Genomic DNA, 19,110 nt, shown 5'->3' on the forward strand with positions numbered 1-19,110 from the left:
TGAAGACTTGAGATGGATGGCTCTAGTCAAAAGCTCATATTCCCCTCCAAAGTATTGATAGAATCCCAAGTAAGCATCCAATCAAGCACTAGTTCTCCCAGACACAGATAAGCAGGACAAATCATGCCACTTTCTAGAACAGAAAAGGTCAACATTTGTCTCTCCATCTATAATGCAAGGAAGCTACATAGGTAAGACTGCAGATATCCCTAATGTGCATTTTAGAGGTTCAAAATCACGTGGTTAACTTTCCGCACAGATACATGGCCAAATCATTGGCATGTTTTGGCCTCAAATTATGTCACAAAACTATTGGTTGGTAGAAGTCTTCAAGAAAATCTCCCCACGCCAGCAGGAATACAGAGACCACCTGTTTTATCTCTCTACCCTCAGCACCAAGCACATTACCTGAGATAGAGTATCTGGTAATTGCTGAATGAATGAATGAATGAATGTCCTTTGAGAGTCTCAAATCAGACATGTATTACATTAACCCAAATGAGCTTCACTGATGATTCAATTCTTATGTGAACAGTCAAATCAGATTACAGAGGATAGATGAAACACTGCAAAAGGTTTTTGGACTGTTTAATCCATCTACAGGGATGCAGTAAATTGTATTCTCACCATATCATTTCTTTCTTGGAGCTATGAAGACCCTGCCCCTCTTCTATACACTCATCTATTTAGGGATTATCTGTGTAGCTGCATTCCTTGCAAGCCTCTTGCTGGAGTTGTTACCATTCTAACTTTCTGGTGGTTAGCCACACTTGCAATGGAAAGTCTATTGGATTTAAGACCAAAGAAAATTAACGTCCCCATAATGGCAATTATGGTGGACCTGCGGGAAAAATAGGACAATAATGTTTATGTGTTTATGTGTTTTTAATGTTTATAGGTTTGATGTTATGGCCCTGATTCTGAGGGGAATAGGTGTGTCTGAGATTAGTTCACTGTGAAGGTTACAGGCATGGAGAGTTTCTGCTAACTACCCAAGCTCATAAATGCTTCCAAGTGGCTTTTTTCACTTTTATGGGACCAATCCTCAGATCCCCACACACATAAAAGGGGTGAGAGGGATCCACTAGCCCCAGAGGACTCCCAGCCCCAGCTCTCCCCGCTCTGCAGTCGCCACTCTGCTCTTGCCCAGGACACCATCATGTCTTGCCGCTCCTACAGAGTCAGCTCTGGTCGCTGTGTGGGCAACTTCAGCTCTTGCTCAGCAGTGACCCCTCAGAACCTGAACCGCTTCCGGATCAGCTCTGTCTCCTGCAGGAGTGGGCCCAGCTTCCGGGGTCTTAGCGGCTTTGGCAGTCGGAGCGTCATCAGCTTTGGATCGTGCTCACCCCGGATAGCAGCTGTGTGCCCTCGACCCACCTACTATGGAGTTGGCTTCGGTGATGGGAGTGGTGCTGGTCTAGGGTTTGGGGCTGGCAGTTGTGTCGGCCTGGGGTTTAGAGCCAGAAGTGGTCTCGGCTATGGCTTCTGCAGCCCTGGCTTTGGCTACCGAGTTGGAGGAATTGGAGGACCAGCAGCCCCATCCATCACAGCAGTGACTGTTAACCAGAGCCTGCTGACCCCGCTCAACCTGGAGATTGACCCCAATGCCCAGAGAGTGAAGAGGGATGAAAAGGAGCAAATCAAGACCCTCAACAACAAATTTGCCTCCTTCATCGACAAGGTACTTGAGATAGCTCAGCCTCTGGGTCTGGGATGATGAGAGCTAAATGCACTGGGGTGTACTTTCACTCAGGAAGAACTGATCTAGACCCAGGACACAGATCTTGACCCCACATCCTTTGGGATCAACCAAAGGCATGCAGTATGATTTCTGGGTCGCTCTTCTGCAGAGCAAGGGTGAGCCTGAGGAAGCACTACATGGAGGGAGAGATTGACAGTGGTGGTGGAATATCCAGCCACTGACTGGATGCCTAAAGGGATCTGAACAACCTAGTCATTTAGAAATATCTTCCAAACAGGTTAGAAACATGAACACCTCCACCAGGTGTTGGCTAGGACAGGTTTAAAAGATTTTGTCCTTTGATATCCTCATGCTCTCTTTGAAGTTTTCATGGTTTCTGAGGATGAGTGGCCACACCTGTTCAGGCTTAAAGAAATGGAGAATGGAGTTGAGTAATTGGTACAAAATTTATACAAAACAAGGAATTCATACCCCTCCCCGCAAGGGGGATATCCAGATTCAGCCAAGTCGCCTAGATTGAGGGAAACAGTAGGGAATGATCACTGGTGGTCACTGATCTTCAGGTTGATAAGAGGAACAAAGAGGTGGAACTGACATCCCAGAAGCGGGGATTCATGTCTCCATGAAGTGGGGATTCTCTGTGCCTGAGACTGTAAACTCACCTCTGTGAGCTTCATTTCATGTGAAATGAGGGGGTGGAGCAAATGGTCTCTACATTCTCCTCCAGCTCGGTAAGTCTCAGTTGATGGAATATCTGGGGTGATGAGTATGACCTACGACCTGAGAGTTCCCACCTCCTAAAGCCGCATCCCAGCCCAAATGTACTTGACTCTGTTCTTCATTCCCTGCCAGAGATAACTGACATTGGTTTTCAGATGTAGGCCAACTCGGCTCAGGTAGAATCGCTTTCTGCATTCCCGGTGAGTTGGCCCTCCCCTCTCTCAGAGTGTTAAAGGGGAAATGGTTGAAGATTTTGGTTTCAAAGCTTCTGTTTGTAGCTCAGCCTGGCTGAGTGTGAGGAAGAGTCCCAGACCTGCTCTGCCAGATTCTTCTGAGTTAGAACGACTGAAAGTCAAACAAAAAAGGGAACAGTGGTCACCACGAGGTTGTCACCTCTGACCATCTGAGCAACTAGTTCACACACGGGTGATCATATTGAACACTCAATTGCCATGTATTTGCCTCTGTGGATTTAGGTGCGGTTCCTAGAACAGCAGAATAAGCTCCTAGAGACGAAGTGGAGCTTCCTCCAAGAGCAGAAATGTGCCAAGAGCAACCTGGAGCCCCTCTTCGAGAACTACATCACCAACCTACGCAGGCAGCTGGATGTAGTGAGCAGTGATCGGGCCCGGTTGGAGGCTGAGAGGAACAACATGCAGGATGTCCTTGAGGGTTTCAAGAAGAAGTGAGTGGCATCTGGACCATATGGACCAAGGACGGGCATAGGGCTGGTCCCCCAGTGCCAGCAGCCAAGCTCAGATGGGAGCCCCTGGAAGGATCAGAGTTGAATGCTGGTTTCAATTCCCAGCCTGGAGACAGGGGCAGGGCAGTGATATGTACAGGAGGGTGAGGCCCCCTGCAGGTCCTGAGGAATAGAGACCTGGGATTGGGCATAATCTGTCCCTAATCCTGCCTGGGCACATGGGTGAGTTGACCGCAGAAAAAAGGAAACCCTTGGTTCTGTAAACAATGCCCAGGTCCAGCCACAAGCAGGATGCTACTTCCTCTAAGGTCAAGTGCAGTGACCCTAAGGCATTTCCAGCAGAGAACCACAGCCAAGGTTCAGATTTTCAAGCCCTGCACCCAATTTGAGAAAGTAAAAGGGATTTGGAGAAACCAAGGGTCTAAAAGGTCCTAAAGATGGGGCAGAGTGGAGAACATGAGGATGGCAAGAGGGAGCCAGGCTCCTGGCTGGGGCAAGAGAGGTCATAAAAGGTGATAGCTGGTGAGCTGGGAGTAATCAGCTCTCAGTTCAGGGAGAGAACACATCCTCTTCATCTTTATCACTCAGGTATGAAGAGGAAGTGGGTCTTCGGGCCAGTGCTGAGAATGAGTTCGTGGCTCTGAAGAAGGTAAGGAGAACAACAGGCCCAGGCAGACTTCCCCTCCAGACATGCAAATGTTTTCCACATCCCAGCACGCTGCCCGGGCAGCACTGTGAATACTCACACACAGTGGACCCCCTAAGGTCACAACTGCTTCCCTTCGAAGTTCTGATTTGGTCTCCAATGACTTAGGGTCTTCATGAGAGGAGAGGTTTGAAGAGATGACATTTTAGGAGTCTTGGATTATCCAGATTCTTCTTGCCTCTAAATGAGCATCGAGAAAGGTCCAGCATCCCTGGGGGTTTTACGTTGTCCAAGGGAGAACAAGAGTCATTAAGCTATATTTCCACCCCACGACTCTCCCACCTGTCCCACTTGGCCTGCCCCTGTGGAGATTGGTCTGATCTTCCCACCCATCTGCCAAGGTGGGGAGGCTAAACAGTACACAGATAATGAGCATTTTATTCTTCTCTCTTTGATGCAGGATGTGGATACAGCGTTCTTAAGCAAGGCCGACCTAGAGGCCAATGTGGACACCCTAACTCAGGAAATCGACTTCCTGAAAATGCTGTACACGGCGGTAAGGGCTCATCCCCTCAGAGCCATCCAAGGAGATCACTGTGTGGCCTGGACTCCCTGGGGGATTCACTGGACTAGCGTATTTGCTAAAATTTGGTATCATGCATCTTTCTTCCCGTCAAATCTATATTCCCTTAATGCTGATAAACAGACAAGTGGAGAAGGTAAGGGGAGCCTGACTCAGGTCTGTGAGTCAACTCCTTGTTGGCCAGTCTGCTGATGGCCCGGAAAGTTTTGGGTCTAGGCATGTCGCTTCCTATCTTCTGATGAGGAGAGTCTGGAAAACTGACTTGCTGGGAGATGTAACACGTGATACCTAATTAGTCAAATGAACTAGCTATCTTTTGCTTCATAAGGTCTTTTTGGTCTGGGATAGATCTAATTTCAGAACTGAACGTCTGGCTCTGAGTAGAAAGGCTGAAGGAATCTCCCTTTGAGGCCATAGCCTTGCAGACCAGTTCTCAGCCCTCTCCCATCCCCACTGCCAAGTCTCTTAAGGACCTGAGGTATAGGAACTCCTAGATCATCATTCTAAAATGTTGTCAGCTCTCAATGATCCACGACTGGCACAGTCACTGTGTGGCTAAACCAAAGAAAAGTTTAAGCTTTATCATGGTTCTTACTCCCCTCCACAAATCCCTAGGCCCCCCACAGTTTTACTAGTCACTTAAACAAGTTAGGGTGTAGAAGGGATGTCTCCTAGTATACGACAAGGGTTTAAAGTCAAGCTGAAGTGGTTTGGAGTCACCTTCTCTTCTTTGCCCTCAGTTTGTATGATCTGCTCTGTTGCTTTGCCCTGAAGAAATAAGCAATGCTCTGTCTCCTGACTCCGAGTCCTGGGGACCCTGGGACAAAGCCCCGGCCACTGATGGGACCCACTGATGGGAGTCAGTCCATCTGTCTCACTTATCATCCAACACAGGAAATCCAGTTACTACAGTCACACATCTCAGAGACATCAGTCATTGTGAAGATGGACAACAGCCGGGACCTGAATGTTGACGGGATCATCGCCGATATCAAAGCCCAGTATGAAGAAATCGCCAGACGCAGTCGGGCTGATGCAGAGGCCTGGTACCAGACCAAGGTGGGCAGGAGGGTGCTGGGGAAGGGGTGCAGGCAGCCCTGGGATGACAAAGATGACAAAGTGGGTTGTGATCTTGACCCAATCTTCGAATCATCCCTTTCTTCCACCAACCCCTAGTATGAGGAGATGCGAGTGACAGCTGGCCAGCACTGTGACAACCTGCGCAACACTCGGGATGAGATCAATGAGCTGAACCGGCTGATCCAGAGGCTGAAGGCAGAAATCGAGCATGCCAAGGCTCAGGTGGGCAAAGGAAAAAGAAAGCCCCATAAGGAAGACAGGCAGAGCCCCAAGCTTTGGGGAGCCCAAGGTGGATAATGTAGGGGAGGCAACTGGGACCCAGAAACAGAGGGATGGGAAGAATTAGTCCAGGAAGACTTCCTGGAGGAGGAAAATGTGGAAGGAAAGAAGAGACTCTCTTAATCTGCGAAAACATAGAAGGAAATCTCTTGGGCTCACTTAAAGGGGCAAGCAAGGCAAAAAGAATGGCTTTATTCTCTGGACCCCCTGGGTCTTAAAAGCAACAGAAATCAGTAAGTGCAAAATCAGTGAGGATGAAAATGGAAGAAAAGCAATGTTCCACTCCCTGGCGACATCAAATGACAGGATGACAAGCCCCTCCATGGGCTCCATTCCTGGCTTGGAACCAGGCTGTGTCCCCACAGACAGGGGGCAGTGTTTCTAGCCCAACCTGAGGATCCCCTAGTCCTTGCCAGAGCTCATCTGCAAACTGCCCTCCCCACAGCGCTGCAAGCTGGAGGCCGCCGTGGCTGAGGCTGAGCAGCAGGGAGAAGCTGCCCTCAATGATGCCAAATGCAAGCTGGCGGAGCTGGAGGGTGCGCTGCAGCAAGCCAAGCAGGATATGGCGCGGCAGCTGAAGGAGTACCAGGAGCTCATGAATGTCAAGCTGGCCCTGGACATCGAGATTGCTACCTACAGGCGCCTGCTCGAAGGCGAGGAGATCCGGTGAGTGCTCTCAGTGCAGCAATTGGAGGTCAGACTTCTGGCTTCTAGAAAGTCTAAGTGGGGGAAGGAACCAGGAACAATTTTTCCTACAAACCTCATTGGATTGCCCTTGGCAGGGGTTTAGAAGATGGCTCTATTTCTCGTGCCTCTAAGTGCAAGCTTGTAGACAGACTGCATCAAATCATAGAGAGTTCTGCTTGACTGGTTAGCTTGTTTAAAAAAAGAAAAAGAAGACATTCTCTCAAATATTTTGCTTCAATAGTTTTGGAGGGTTTAGGGACAATAAGTTTTGAAAACTCCCCGGATGCTTATGCAGACATGGGTGAGAACCACTGTCCACACAGCCAAAAAAGCCCTTGCATAGCAGGGAGGTTTTCGGAGAGCAACATGGTTGTGAACTGACTTGCTTCTTTCTCTTTGCAGGATCTGTGAAGGTGTTGGACCAGTAGACATAGGTAAGACCCTTCAGTCTCTTCTTCATACGTGTCTCTCCTAGGACCCTTCAAATTCCCTTTGAACTCGAGCCCACGTTGAGGTCAGAAGCCCGTGGCTGGACTGGCCATGATAGCCAGGGAGCAGGGGTCATCCGGCCCTTGGACTGAGAACATCCTTAGCTGACCTGGGTCTTAAGGCGTCCCCAGAGCCTGCCTCCCCAGAGCTAGACACAAAGGTTTGCAGAAACTGCTAGGTGGGAGAGGGCTCAAGAAGTCAGCCTTTTTGCCATCAGTGACCCTGTCCTTCAAGGGCAAAGACCAAGGAAGAAATGGAAAGGCTTGTGCCAGGAAGTTCCCTCCTCTGCTGATGCCAGGGAATGGGACAAGGCTGAATGCAAGTCCCCTTGCAGCTGCTGCCAAAGCACTGGTTTTGTCCAAAGTACACAGGACCTGTGCTGGACACTGCAGGGAGGGACACAAAGAAGACAAGACCCAGACCCAGCGCTCCAGATTTATAATATTCTTGAGATGAGTCCTATCCACTGTCAACCTAATCCTCAAAGCCCCAGGGGGAGAATGGCCTGGGCAACTCCCTTTTACTCAAAAAGAAAAAAATATGTGACTTGCCAGCAGTCACAAAGATAGTCAGGGGCACAGCCAGAATTCAAACCAAGACTTCTGATCCAAGAGTGCAAATATACACAGCTGTATATGCTAAACTGGGTGGGTCGCTGATGGCAGGAAGGATTCTGGTGAGAGGAGAAGGCAGAAAGGGGGGCCCTCCACCAATGGGGGTTGAGTTAAGTCAGCTTAATCAGACTAGAGACCTGGGTCATGGAGGTGTGTCCAGTGGAGACTAGAGGGCTAGAGAGCACAGCCATTTAGTGCGTCAGGAGGAACTGAAAACGGGCCCTCTTTAGGGGTGGGCAATGTGGGGATTGCCAAGTGGCAAGATGTGACTGGAAGAAACCCTGTGGCTTTATTGTGGAGGCGACTGGATAATTCAGCTCACCAGCACCCTCACACAACCCAACCAGACTTTGGCCGTATATAAATAACAGTGGACTTAGCTGTATGCCAACACCTGGGAAACTGGCTGAACTCTTTCATTTTAGTCCAGACGTTTCATTTTAGTCACTTTAGTGACTCCACTAAAGTCAAAGTCCATTTGGACTTCAGTGAAGTCACAACCTTTGAGTCACCCAGGCAAAAGGACGGAAAAGTGGGTATTGACTACGTAGATAGTAGGAACCCCTGGGACCCAGGCCACTTCTGCCTGTCCTCTCCCCTCCCGCAAAGGGAGCGTGGAGGGTGAGGCAGCCACGCTGAGGGTTTCTTCCTCCTGCAGCGGTGAGTAGCTCCCAGGGTGGCCTGGTGTGTGGGCCCGAGTCCCTGTTCAGCAGCTCCAGCCTCTGCCGTGGCGGGGTCACCGTCTCTGGAATCAGCAGCAGCAGCAACATCCGGTCCAGCGGCTTCTGCAGTTCCAGCGTGGGCGGGGCCCGGGTCGTGGGCGGCGGGGACCTGCTGGGCGTAGGCTGCCGAGGGGGCTCGGTGCTGGTGGGCGAAGCCTGCGCTCCCAGCGTCCCCTGCCCGCTGCCCACTGAGGGCGGCTTCAGCAGCTGCAGCGGCGGCCGCAGCAGCCGCAGCTCCACCGTCCGCTTCGTGTCCACCACCACCTCCCACCGGACCAAGTGCTGAGAGCAAGCGCTGGCCAGCCACCGCTCTCAGAAGAACCATCTCCACGCCTTCTGCTTCTGTCCCCAAGGTGCCCTGAGTCAGGCTGGAGGGCGCTCTAGGTACCCCTCCTGCCGGGAAGCCACGGGCTGCTCTGTCTGGTGTCTGTCCTTTGGGGGGACTTTTTTTTACATCTCTTAGTCGCTCCATCCACAGGCCCCAAAGGACTGGCTTTCTCCCCGACTCCCAGTTTCCTAACTTTGGGTCACTCCTCACCACCCAGCCCAACAGCCTAAAGAAAGTACAGAAACCAGTATGTTGGGGGAGAAATGGACCAGTTCAATGCCAGAAAGGATGTGCCTGGGCACCATCACCATCCTAACTTTGGATTAACTTCAAGAATGGAGAGCTGGCTGTCCACAGAGCAGGGGTCCTCAGCCCACCAGCCTCTGCTTCCCTCTCCTAACTTTCCCTGGCAGAAGGTTCTTTCCTCCTCTTTCTAACCCAGAAGGAGCCACGATCTTCAGTGGCCCAAGGGATCCCTGAGTCCCCAGAGATGGTTCTTCTCCAAGTGGCATCGGTCCTGGCTGCTTCTCTTCCTGGGGTGTTGGTTTAACCCCGGCATGCGAGTCCACGAGGTGGATGGGTGCTGGTGGAGAGGCGGGCCCTGCAACACTCCATGCCCCTGCTGGTGGTGTGAGGGAAGTCCAGCCTTCCACTGCAAGAGGGTTTATGTCTGAAAGCTCCAAGGAGGCCTGGGCTGGGGTGGGTGCCTGTTTGTACTGCTCTTTGTGTTGCTGGAATTTCAATAAACTTGCAAGCTAACATGTCTCGGACTCTGGCCTCTCTTTACCAGTCATGCTGGGGGTGGGGGATCTTGCCTCCTAGATTCCACAAGCTCACTCCCCTGGGGACTTGCTAAGAGGCTGTGTCCTGGGACAGAGGACGTACTAAGAAAAGAGCCCTCAGGCCCCTCCCTGGAGGGGCACATAGTTCAGCAAGGGAGATGAGACATACTGCAAAAGCTCTGAAAAAGAATGCCAAGCAGCCCACGTCTCTCCATGTGTTGCCCTCCACCCTCCTCCCACCAAGGCAAACCCTTCCATTTGTTCCCTAGGTCCCACCCCATTCCCAGTTCCTCTGGGATCATTGTAGGGGCCAAGAGACCCAGCCATGTTGTTAGAGGGTTGAAACTTTCAATCCACCCTCCCTGACCTCCAGGAAAGGGAGCGGGGTTGGAGGTTGAATCAATCAATCATGATTTATGTAATTAAGCCTCCATAAAAACTCCAAAAGGACTGGGTTGGTGAACATGTGGAGATATGGGGGGGTGGGGGGTGGGCGGTGTGTGCCTGGTGAGAACATGGAAGCCCCCAGGCCCTTTCCCCACACCTTGCCCTATTCATCTCTCCCACCTGACTGTTCTTGAGTTTTATCCTTCCATAATAAACTGGCAGTCTATTAAGTAAAATGTTTCTCTGAGCTGTGAGCCGCTCTAGCAAAGTAATCAAACCCAAGGAGAGGTTTTGAAACTTTCAATCTATAGCCAGTTGGTCAGAAGTCTGGGCGATAACCTGGGTTTGCAACTAGCATCTAAAGCGGAGTTGGGGTGGACAGTCTTGTAGGACTGAACCCTTGACCTGTGGAATCTGATGCTGTCTCCAGGTAGACGTGTCAGAATTGAGTTGAACTGTGGGACACCCAGCTGCTTATTGGTACAAGAAACCCCATGTGCATGTGTGTGTGTGTACACACGTGCACACACATTGGAACTGTGACTAGAACTCTTAGTGTGTGTCTTGTGCAACAGCAGAGGATCCCACACCATAGTAAGTCCCCACACTTGGTTTAATGACTATTCTCATCATCATTAAATTCTTAATAGTTTTAACAAGGGGTTCTGCATTTTTATTTTACATTAAGCCCCATAAACTGTATAGCCAGTCCTACCTGAATAGCTATATTTCTACTAAGGGAATTGAATGTGCAGTTTAAAATCTTCCTACAAAGAAAACTTCAGCCCCAAATACCTTCACTGGTGCATTTTACCAAACATTTAAGGAAAAATTCAGAGTCTTCCAGAAAACATAAGAGGAGGGAAATTTTCCCAGTTCCTTTCATGAGACCAGCATTACCCTAATACCAAAATCAGCCAAAGACATAATAAGAAAAAAAAAAAACTACAAATCAATACATGTTATGAAACTTCATGTAAAAAATAAAATATTAGTAAATTGAATACAGCAACAAAGAAAAGGATAACACATCATGACAAGTAGAGTTTATCCTAAGAATGTAAGGCTGGTTCAACTTTCAAAAGCCTAATGTAATTAATGTAATTTATGATACCAACAGACTGAAAAGTGGGACTTTCCTGGCGCTCTAGTGATTAGGGAACCATCTGCCAGTGCAGGGGATGTGGCTTCGAGCCTTGGCCCAGGAACCAGGACCCCACATGCCACAGGGCAACCATGCCCATGAGCTGCAACTACTGAAGCCTGCACACGAGACAGCATGCTCTGCAACAAGAGAAACCCCCCAAACGAGAAGCCCGCACGCTGCTGCTAGACAGTAGCCCGCGCCCGCCGCAGCTAGAGAAAGCCTGCACAGCAGCAAAGACCCCGCGCAGCAAAAAGAAAACAGACTGAAAAGGAAGAAACACAGCAACAAAGACCCCGTGCAGCCAAGAAAAAAACAGACTGAAAAGAAGAACCATGATTACCCTAATAGACGCACAAAAGAATTTGACAAAATTCAACATCTAGTCGCAATTAAAAAAAAAAAACTCACAGTAAACTAGGAATAGATGAGAACTTCAGTAATCTAAATAGCATCTACTAAATTAATTCATCAACAAAGTAACATCCCATAGCTAACAATTTGCTTAGTGGTAAAAGTCTGAATGATGTCTTCCCTAAGACTGGGAAAAGATAAGGGTATCTGCTCACATCATATTTAGTCAGTATGACACAAGCTGGCCTAGCCAATGAACTAAGGCAAGAAGAAGAAATAAAAGTCATATAAAAAAAGGGGGGGAGTCAAATGGGTTGGGTAGGAAGAAATAAAACTCTTTCTATTTTTGGAAGACATTATTTTCTGCATAGAGAATTCCAAGGCATTTCTCTTTTTTTAAAACCTACTAGAACTAATAAGTGAGTTTAGTAAGATTAAGGGATGTGAGGTCAATATACAAAAACTAATTGCATTTCTATAGTCTAGCAAAAACAGAAACATTTTAAGTACCACTTATAATAGCACCCAAACAGAGAAATACCTAAGCATAAAGCTTTAAAAAGGATCAGTATGCTAAAACCTACAAAACAATAATGAAAGAAATCAGAAGACAAGTAAATGGGGCTATATCCTATGTTCCTAAATCATAAGACTCAATATTGTTAAGACATTGATTCTCCCACAAAGATGACACAAGGTTCAGTCAAACTTGTGAACTCTGGTTTGTGCAAACCCCAGTTCAGATCCCAGGTTCTCTACTTAATAGCTGTGTGGCCAAAAGTAATAACAGGCAAGAATGATACTTAATATAGATTGAATTGAGCAGGGTTTCTAGTGTGTTTTGTGTTTTAACTTACTTGATTCTTCCAACAATCTTATCCAGTAGGCACCTTAATAACTGCACTTTAGACAAAATCAAGGCCCAGTGGTCAAAGCAAAGGCATTCTGAGTGCAGAACCCACACTCATCACCACCATGCTGTTCAATCTGTCATTTATTCTGTCTCTTGCCTCATCTATAAAATAGGAAAATAGCTTCTATATCAAAAAGTTGTTGTGGAGATTACACACAATGGCATAACTACAGTGCTTAGCACATAGCCTGGTACACGGTGGTGCACAATAAATGCTTGCTATTGTTTTGATGGTGATGGTGGTGGTAGGTCTAGTTTTACTGCTAATGGAGAAGAGCTGTGTTCAGCAGCTCAGTCACCCCATTACCAAACATGGGTGGATGCCCAAGGGTCAGCAGACTGTTGCCAGCGTTTGCACACAAAGCCCTCAGCCCTGAGCTGCAGGCAGGCTTGCCGCTCCCCAGCCTTTCCTGCTCCTGCAACCTGGACTGGGCTTCTGCCTGGCTACCTGTGGGGTGTTGCTGCCCTCTGCTGGCTACCAACTTCCCTGGCGGCACTGCACAGGGCCTTTTCAAAGCATTCCCAGGGCAGAGTATTGTGGAGAGAGAGAAGGAAGCCTTCTTTTTCTTTTTGTTATTAATTTCCTCACACTTATTTTTTAAATTAAAGCATAGTTGGTTTACAATATCGTCTTGGTTTCAGATATGCTGCTGCTGCTGCTGCTGCTGCTGCTAAGTCGCTTCAGTCGTGTCCGACTCTGTGCGACCACATAGACAGCAGCCTACCAGGCTCCTCTGTCCCTAGGATTCTCCAGGCAAGAACACTGGAGTGGGTTGCCATTTCCTTCTCCAATGGTTTCAGGTATACGGTACAGCAATTTGTTTATGTGTGTGTGTGTGTATGTATATATATATACATATATATGGCTTCCCAGGCAGCTCAGTTGGTAAAGAATCTGCCTGCAGTACAGGAGACCCGGATTCAATTCCTGGGTCAGGAAAATCCTCTGGAGAAGGGAATGGAAACCCACTCCAGTATTCTTGCCTGCAGAATTCCATGGACAGAAGAGCCTGGTAGGCTACAAGTCTATGGGGCTGCAGAGTCAGACACAACTAAGCGTTCATACACACACACACACCACATAATATAGATAGATAGGTAGATTCTTTTTCAGAGTCTTTTCCCTTATCAATTCAGTTCAGTTCAGTCGGTCAGTCATGTCTAACTCCTTGCAACCCCATGGACTGCAGCACACCAGGCGTCCCTGTCCATCACCAACTCCCAGAGCTTGCTCAAACTCATGCTTATCAAGTCAGTGATGCCATCTATCTCATCCTCTGTCATCCTCTTCTCCTCTTGCTTTCAATCCTTCCCAGCATCAGGGTCTTTTCCAATGAGTCAGTTTTTCACATCAGGTAGACAGAGTATTGGAGCTTCACCTTCAGCATCAGTCCTTCCACTGGATATTCAGTATTGATTTCCTTTAGGATTGATTGGTTTGATTTCCTTGAAGTTCGGGGACTCTCAAGAGTCTGTCTTCTCCAACACCAAAGTTCAAAAGCATCAATTCTTCAGCACTCAGCTTTCTTTATGGTCCACTCTCACATCCATACATGATTACTGGGAAAACCATAGCTTTGACAATACTGACCTTCATCGGCAAAGTAATGTCTCTGCTTTTTAATATGCTGTCTAGGTTGGTCATAGCTTTTCTTCCAAGGAGTAAGCGTCTTTTAACTTCATGGCTGCAGTCACCATTTGCAGTGATTTTGGAGCCCAAGGAAATAAAGTCTCTCACTATTTCCATTGTTTCCCCCATCTAAATGTTGGGTGTAGTTCCCCGTGTTATGAGAGGGAAGTCTTTTAAAAACAAATTTTTTCCTCCAAAATTGTGTTTAGGACACAAGCACTGCAACACTGAATAGCAACTTTAAGGAGAGGAATCCAGCCCTCATCCAGCAGCCCACCACAGCGCTCTTTTCACCATTCTGTGTCTCTGTCGGTCTTGGTTCTCACAGATGCGCAGAAAACCACAGCCCTGAAGCAGAAAAGAGCCATAGAACAGTCTCAGTTCCATGGTTTTCATACCGAGTATGTTCCTTGGGGCTCAAGGGCCAGACCTTCACATCTGTGGCATTTTCTGCCAAGTACAAAATATTTAAAGTATCCAAAACATCTATTCATTTGCACATGCACTCAGTCCACAAATATTTATTGTGGACTTACTATATTCCCAACACTGTTCTAAGTGCTTGGGAACCCTCAGTGAACAAAAGGAGTGAAAATTCCTGCTTCCATAGAGTTTATTTTGGAGTGAGAGGAAACTGACAATAATCAAGAAATAGAATAAACAAGTCAATTACAGTATGTTACAAGGAGATCCAACCAGTTCATTCTGAAGGAGATCAGCCCTGGGATTTCTTTGGAAGGAATGATGCTAAAGCTGAAACTCCAGTGCTTTGGCCACCTCATGCGAAGAGTTGACTCATTGGAAAAGACTCTGATGCTGGGAGGGATTGGGGGCAGGAGGAGAAGGGGACGACAGAGGATGAGATGGCTGGATGGCATCACTGACTCAATGGCCGTGAGTCTGAGTGAACTCTGGGAGTTGGTGATGGACAGGGAGGCCCGGCGTGCTGCGATTCATGGAGTTGCAAAGAGTCAGACACGACTGAGCGACTGAACTGAACTGAACTGACAAGGTGTTAAGTGCTACAGGAAAAAGAAATTAGAGCCAGATAAGCTGGGTGGAGAATGCTCTAGAAGGAAAGGCAGGCTGCCATTTTTAAAAGAAATGCCAGAGAAACCTCTTTGAGAGGCTGTATCTGAGCAAAGACCCGCAATGCAGGGGGCAGCAGGGCAAGCCAGGGGGCAGCGGGAAGAGCATTCAGGGGAGAAGGGCCAGTCAGTGCAAAGGCTCTGGGTCAGGCAGAGTGTGTGTGTGAGGGGCAGAGGGAGGCCAGAGTGGGTGCCCAGAACAAGGCGATGAGTTGAGAACTGTAATAACAAGGACAGGCAGTGCAGCATTCGATTTTTCTTTTTTTTTTTTACTTTGAGTGAAATGGAGAATTATCTGGGCATTTGAGCAGAGGAGTGACACAGCTCAATGTCAAGGGGATCACTGAAGTAGAGGGGGCCAAAGCAAGCAAAGAGACCAGCATGCCCATCTTACCTGTTTTTATAACCAAATAGATAAATAGAGAGATTTATATAGCTGCTTTCCTCCTAAGATTTAGAGAAATGATTCTACTGCTGAAGAAGGAGAGGAGAAGGAGGACGAGGAAGAGAAGAAGAGGGGAAAGGGATGCGGGGGAGGTAGAAGAGGACAGGGAGGAAGAGAAGAAAACTTCAAAACCATTAATATGGTCCAGTTTTGAAATTCGAGGCTCTGCGTTTACTGAGCATCTGGTCTGACCCAAAGTAGCCATCAGGAAACTGTAAAGCCACCAGAGAAAGCTGCCTGCAGGAAGGCATGTGGACAGGGTTTGGGAGAAAAGTCTAGAGTTCCTAGCAGGGAAGCCCATCAGAGGAAAGATGGGGAGGTGCAAGGAGCAGCTTTGCCAGCTGGATGAAGGGCCCAGCCCCGGATGTACTGGGGAGGGTCAGGCATCCATCCAATGCCTCCCTGTTGCTCTGGCCTCACTCCTCTCACAAAGGGTGTCTGAGTGACACCCAGATCTTGCAAAAGCCAGAGAAACTGTCCTAGGGCTAAAAGACCCTCCCAGAACTGTGTCCCACCACCAGGAGGTGGCATAGATCTGGACACATAATAAAAGTGTGGAGAAGACCAGCAGAGATGATGGGCAATGCCCAAGGTGGATTATCTGAGTGGGAAACTACCAAGGCTTTGCTCATCACAGCCATCAGGATCAAGCCCAGAGAATCCCACTATCCAAGAACAGTGAGATGGTCTCTGAGAACCCCGGCAGATACATATACGAAACTATAAGGGTCAACAGGCAGCTCTAGGACAAACAGGGTAAGATGAGAAGTTATCAGCACTCCTCTATCTTTGGATAAGTCAGGAAGCCCTCCTAGCAGCAAGGGAATTGTAAGCACAGGAAAGAGAGCAGAAGGGAAGGGAGATCGTGACTCCTGGTATGGAGAACAGCACATGTGTCCCCCAGCAAGCATCCAAGCTTAGATAATATGTGGGAGGAAGATGGAGCATCTGTGGTGGGTGTGAGTTTGAGCAGTGACGCCTCTGCAGAAAGCCCAGGAGACATACTTCAAGAGTCGAGGAAGCTGCCAAGGACTCCCGGGTGGAGTAGAAAACCTCTCACCCAATTAGCCCTTGAAGACTTCCTGGAAGAAGTGGCCTCTCAGGAGCATTTTAAATTATGGGAGGGCCATGGGTTCTCAAATGGACATTCCTGATATTGGGTGTGAGTGCAGGAGGGGACAGAACTGAAGGGCTGATGAAAGCCAGCATCCAGGACAAAAGGGTGTGAAAGAGAGTAACTGCAGTTACCTGGGGAGCCCCAGGAAGGGTATTGGTGCACTGCTGTTGAGACAGAGGAGGAGAAATCACAACCTCCCTCCAACTAGTCCCCAGAGGCTTCCTGGAGGAAGTGGCCAGTTGTTCTGGGACATTTCAGGCTAAGGTGTGACAGGGGAGAAGGCTTGGAGATAGGGAAAGGGGTGGGGAAAACCAAAGGGCACATGTGGGCAGTAAGGCAGGAGAAGACCAGTCAAAGGAGGTCTGGCTCCCACCCCAGCACCCAGACAAGGATCTGGTCTCACTAAGCCAACTGCTTGGGGGACGGGTAGAGATGGGTGTGGGTCTATGGATTCTCTGCTCTCCCTGGGATAGAACCAGATGGCAAAGGCCCAGGTCCAATCAGTTCAGTTCAGTCGCTCAGTTGTGTCCGACTCTTTGCAACCCCATGGACTGCAGTACTCCAGGCCTCCTTGTCCATCACGAACTCCCAGAGTTACCCAAACTCATCTCCATCGAGTTGGTGATACCATCCAACCATCTCATTCTCTGCCCTCCCCTTCTCTTCCCACCTTCAATCTTTCCCAGCATCAGGGTCTTTTCCAGTGAGTCAGCTCCTCACATCAGGTGGCCAAAGTATTGGAGCTTCAGCTTCAACATCAGTCCTTCCAATGAACACCCATGACTGATCTCCTTTAGGATGGACTGGTTGGATCTCCTTGCAGGGACTCGCAAGAGTCTTCTCCAATACCACAGTTCAAAAGCATCAATTCTTCAGTGCTCAGCTTTCTTTATAGTCCAGCTCTTACATCCATACATGACCACAGGAAAAACCATAGCCTTGACTAGACGGACCTTTGTTAGCAAAGTAATGTCTCTGCTTTATATGCCATCTAGGTTGGTCATAGCTTTTCTTCCAAGGAGCAAGCGTCTTTTAATTTCATGGCTGCAATCACCACCTGCAGTGATTTTGGAGCCCCCCAAAAATAAAGTCTGCCACTGTTTCCATTGTTTCCCCATGGGTCTACACAAACTCCCCAAGGTGTTGTGCCAGACTGACCTGATCTGTGAGTTTCTCACTTGCCTGGGATGACCCTGAAACAGTCCCATAAGGACTCAGCCTCCCCCTCCAGCCCAGTCCCTTCAATCTAAAGCACCATGTGGATGGACTTCCTCAGCAGACCCACCAGCCCTGGGCTCTGCTGCCACCTGCCGTAATGCAGACTTCACCCAGCGCCCACAGGCGCAGCCCTGTACCTGGCAGGGCCTGCCCTCACTCCCAGCACACCCGCCCAGGGACTCTCACCCTTGTTCCGAGTGGTCCTGCTGGTCCTGAATGGGGCTCTTATTTCTGAAAGCAGTGTGGCATTGCCAGGTCTCCTGAGTCCCTGGTTCCCCTTTCCCATCCTCAGTGCCCAGGCCCAGTTTGAGGGGGAGGCGTGTGTGTGTGTTTGTGTGTGTGTGTGTGTGTGTGTGTGTGTGTGTGTGTGTGTGTGCTGGGGGTATGGGATACCGCTGACACAGACATCTCCCTCTGGACCAAAGCTTCCACTCCCTCCTGCTGCCAAGAGGCAGAAATAGGTCTTCCATCCTCTTCAATAAGCTGAAGGAGAGCTGAGCTTACAGGAGGTGAGAAGCAGGTGAGGTTTAATGGGCTTTCCGGGCTGACAGAGCAGAAGACTCACCCATCCTCCATCTCCCATGCTCGGCTCCGACCCTCCTCCCCTTCAAAGGGCCCAAAACCCTCTTGGCCCCACCACGCCACTCCAGGTCTACACCACCATCTGGCCAAGGCACAAGAATACATCCCTGGATCCAGGCCAGCAGGACCCCCACTTAAGGGGTGGCGGCTGGGAAACCATCCCCTCCTTGAGCCCTAGTATAGCCTCCTCTATCCACCCCAGACTCCACCTCAAATTTTTACACTAGTGAAATCAGGTTAAAGAAAGCATTAAAAGCAGACTTGAAAGGATCATGAAATCATAAACGTGCAGAGGAAGTGAAGCTGGTGGGTGGGGCAAGGAGCAGGCCCACTCTCTGCTGAGTGAGAGGGTGCGGGGGCGGGCCAGCAGGGGCATTTCTGGTAGGAAACAAGAGTCCCTTTCCCTTACACAGATCCTTTTGGTCCCCAAAGTACATTCTTGTGTATTATCCATTTACTCCTCCCAACAACCCTGGAATATAAGAATGAATCCCACATTACAGCCAAGGAAACAGAAGCTCAGAGAAGTTAAGAACGTCCCCAGAGCCACGCAGCTAGAAAGTGTCCAAGTTGGCACTTAAACCAGGTCTTCCGATTTGGACTCCCTTGCCCAGGTTGCTAAATACCTGTTGCTTCACCATGGGTGACTATGATCTGAAGATTATTTGGTGCCAGCTGAGGCCACCTGCTCCTCGCTTTCCCAAGGCCTCTGCCCTACTAGGAAGGACAGGTGTGGGATGTGGAGATAGAAACCAGCTAGCCTGGTGCTGGGCAAAGACCTGCAGTGGGTCAGTGAAGACGAGGGCAGACCCCGGATGGAACGTGGGGCGTCTAGGGAGGATTCAGGAACAGCAGCACAGGGGCAGCATTCGGCTCTGGCAGGCTCCCTGCAGGAGT

The 19,110-nt window shown here is 49.0% G+C and overlaps 1 protein-coding gene across 1 annotated transcript; it reads left to right on the top strand.

The window, feature by feature from the left end:
- The first annotated feature begins 1,092 nt into the window (after positions 1 to 1,092).
- On the top strand, positions 1,093 to 9,314 carry KRT84 (keratin 84). The gene is made up of 9 exons (XM_004006329.5): positions 1,093 to 1,681; positions 2,899 to 3,107; positions 3,714 to 3,774; positions 4,232 to 4,327; positions 5,249 to 5,413; positions 5,531 to 5,656; positions 6,159 to 6,379; positions 6,803 to 6,834; positions 8,162 to 9,314. Exons 1-9 carry the CDS (start codon positions 1,160 to 1,162, stop codon positions 8,509 to 8,511), a joined length of 1,782 nt encoding a protein of 593 aa, XP_004006378.2. The 5' UTR covers positions 1,093 to 1,159; the 3' UTR covers positions 8,512 to 9,314.
- The last annotated feature ends 9,796 nt before the right edge of the window (positions 9,315 to 19,110 follow it).

Source organism: Ovis aries, chromosome 3, assembly GCF_016772045.2.
Source record: "Ovis aries strain OAR_USU_Benz2616 breed Rambouillet chromosome 3, ARS-UI_Ramb_v3.0, whole genome shotgun sequence".
Classification (NCBI taxonomy): domain Eukaryota; kingdom Metazoa; phylum Chordata; class Mammalia; order Artiodactyla; family Bovidae; genus Ovis; species Ovis aries.

What these genes read in the sequence shown, in the direction of transcription:
- KRT84 (XM_004006329.5), top strand. Translation starts at nt 1,160, where the DNA reads ATGTCTTGCCGCTCCTACAGAGTCAGCTCTGGTCGCTGTGTGGGCAAC. An exon ending in TGAAAATGCTGTACACGGCG is followed by an intron (nt 4,328 to 5,248) that starts GTAAGGGCTCAT and finishes CATCCAACACAG; the next exon opens with GAAATCCAGTTACTACAGTC. An exon ending in CTCGAAGGCGAGGAGATCCG is followed by an intron (nt 6,380 to 6,802) that starts GTGAGTGCTCTC and finishes TTCTCTTTGCAG; the next exon opens with GATCTGTGAAGGTGTTGGAC.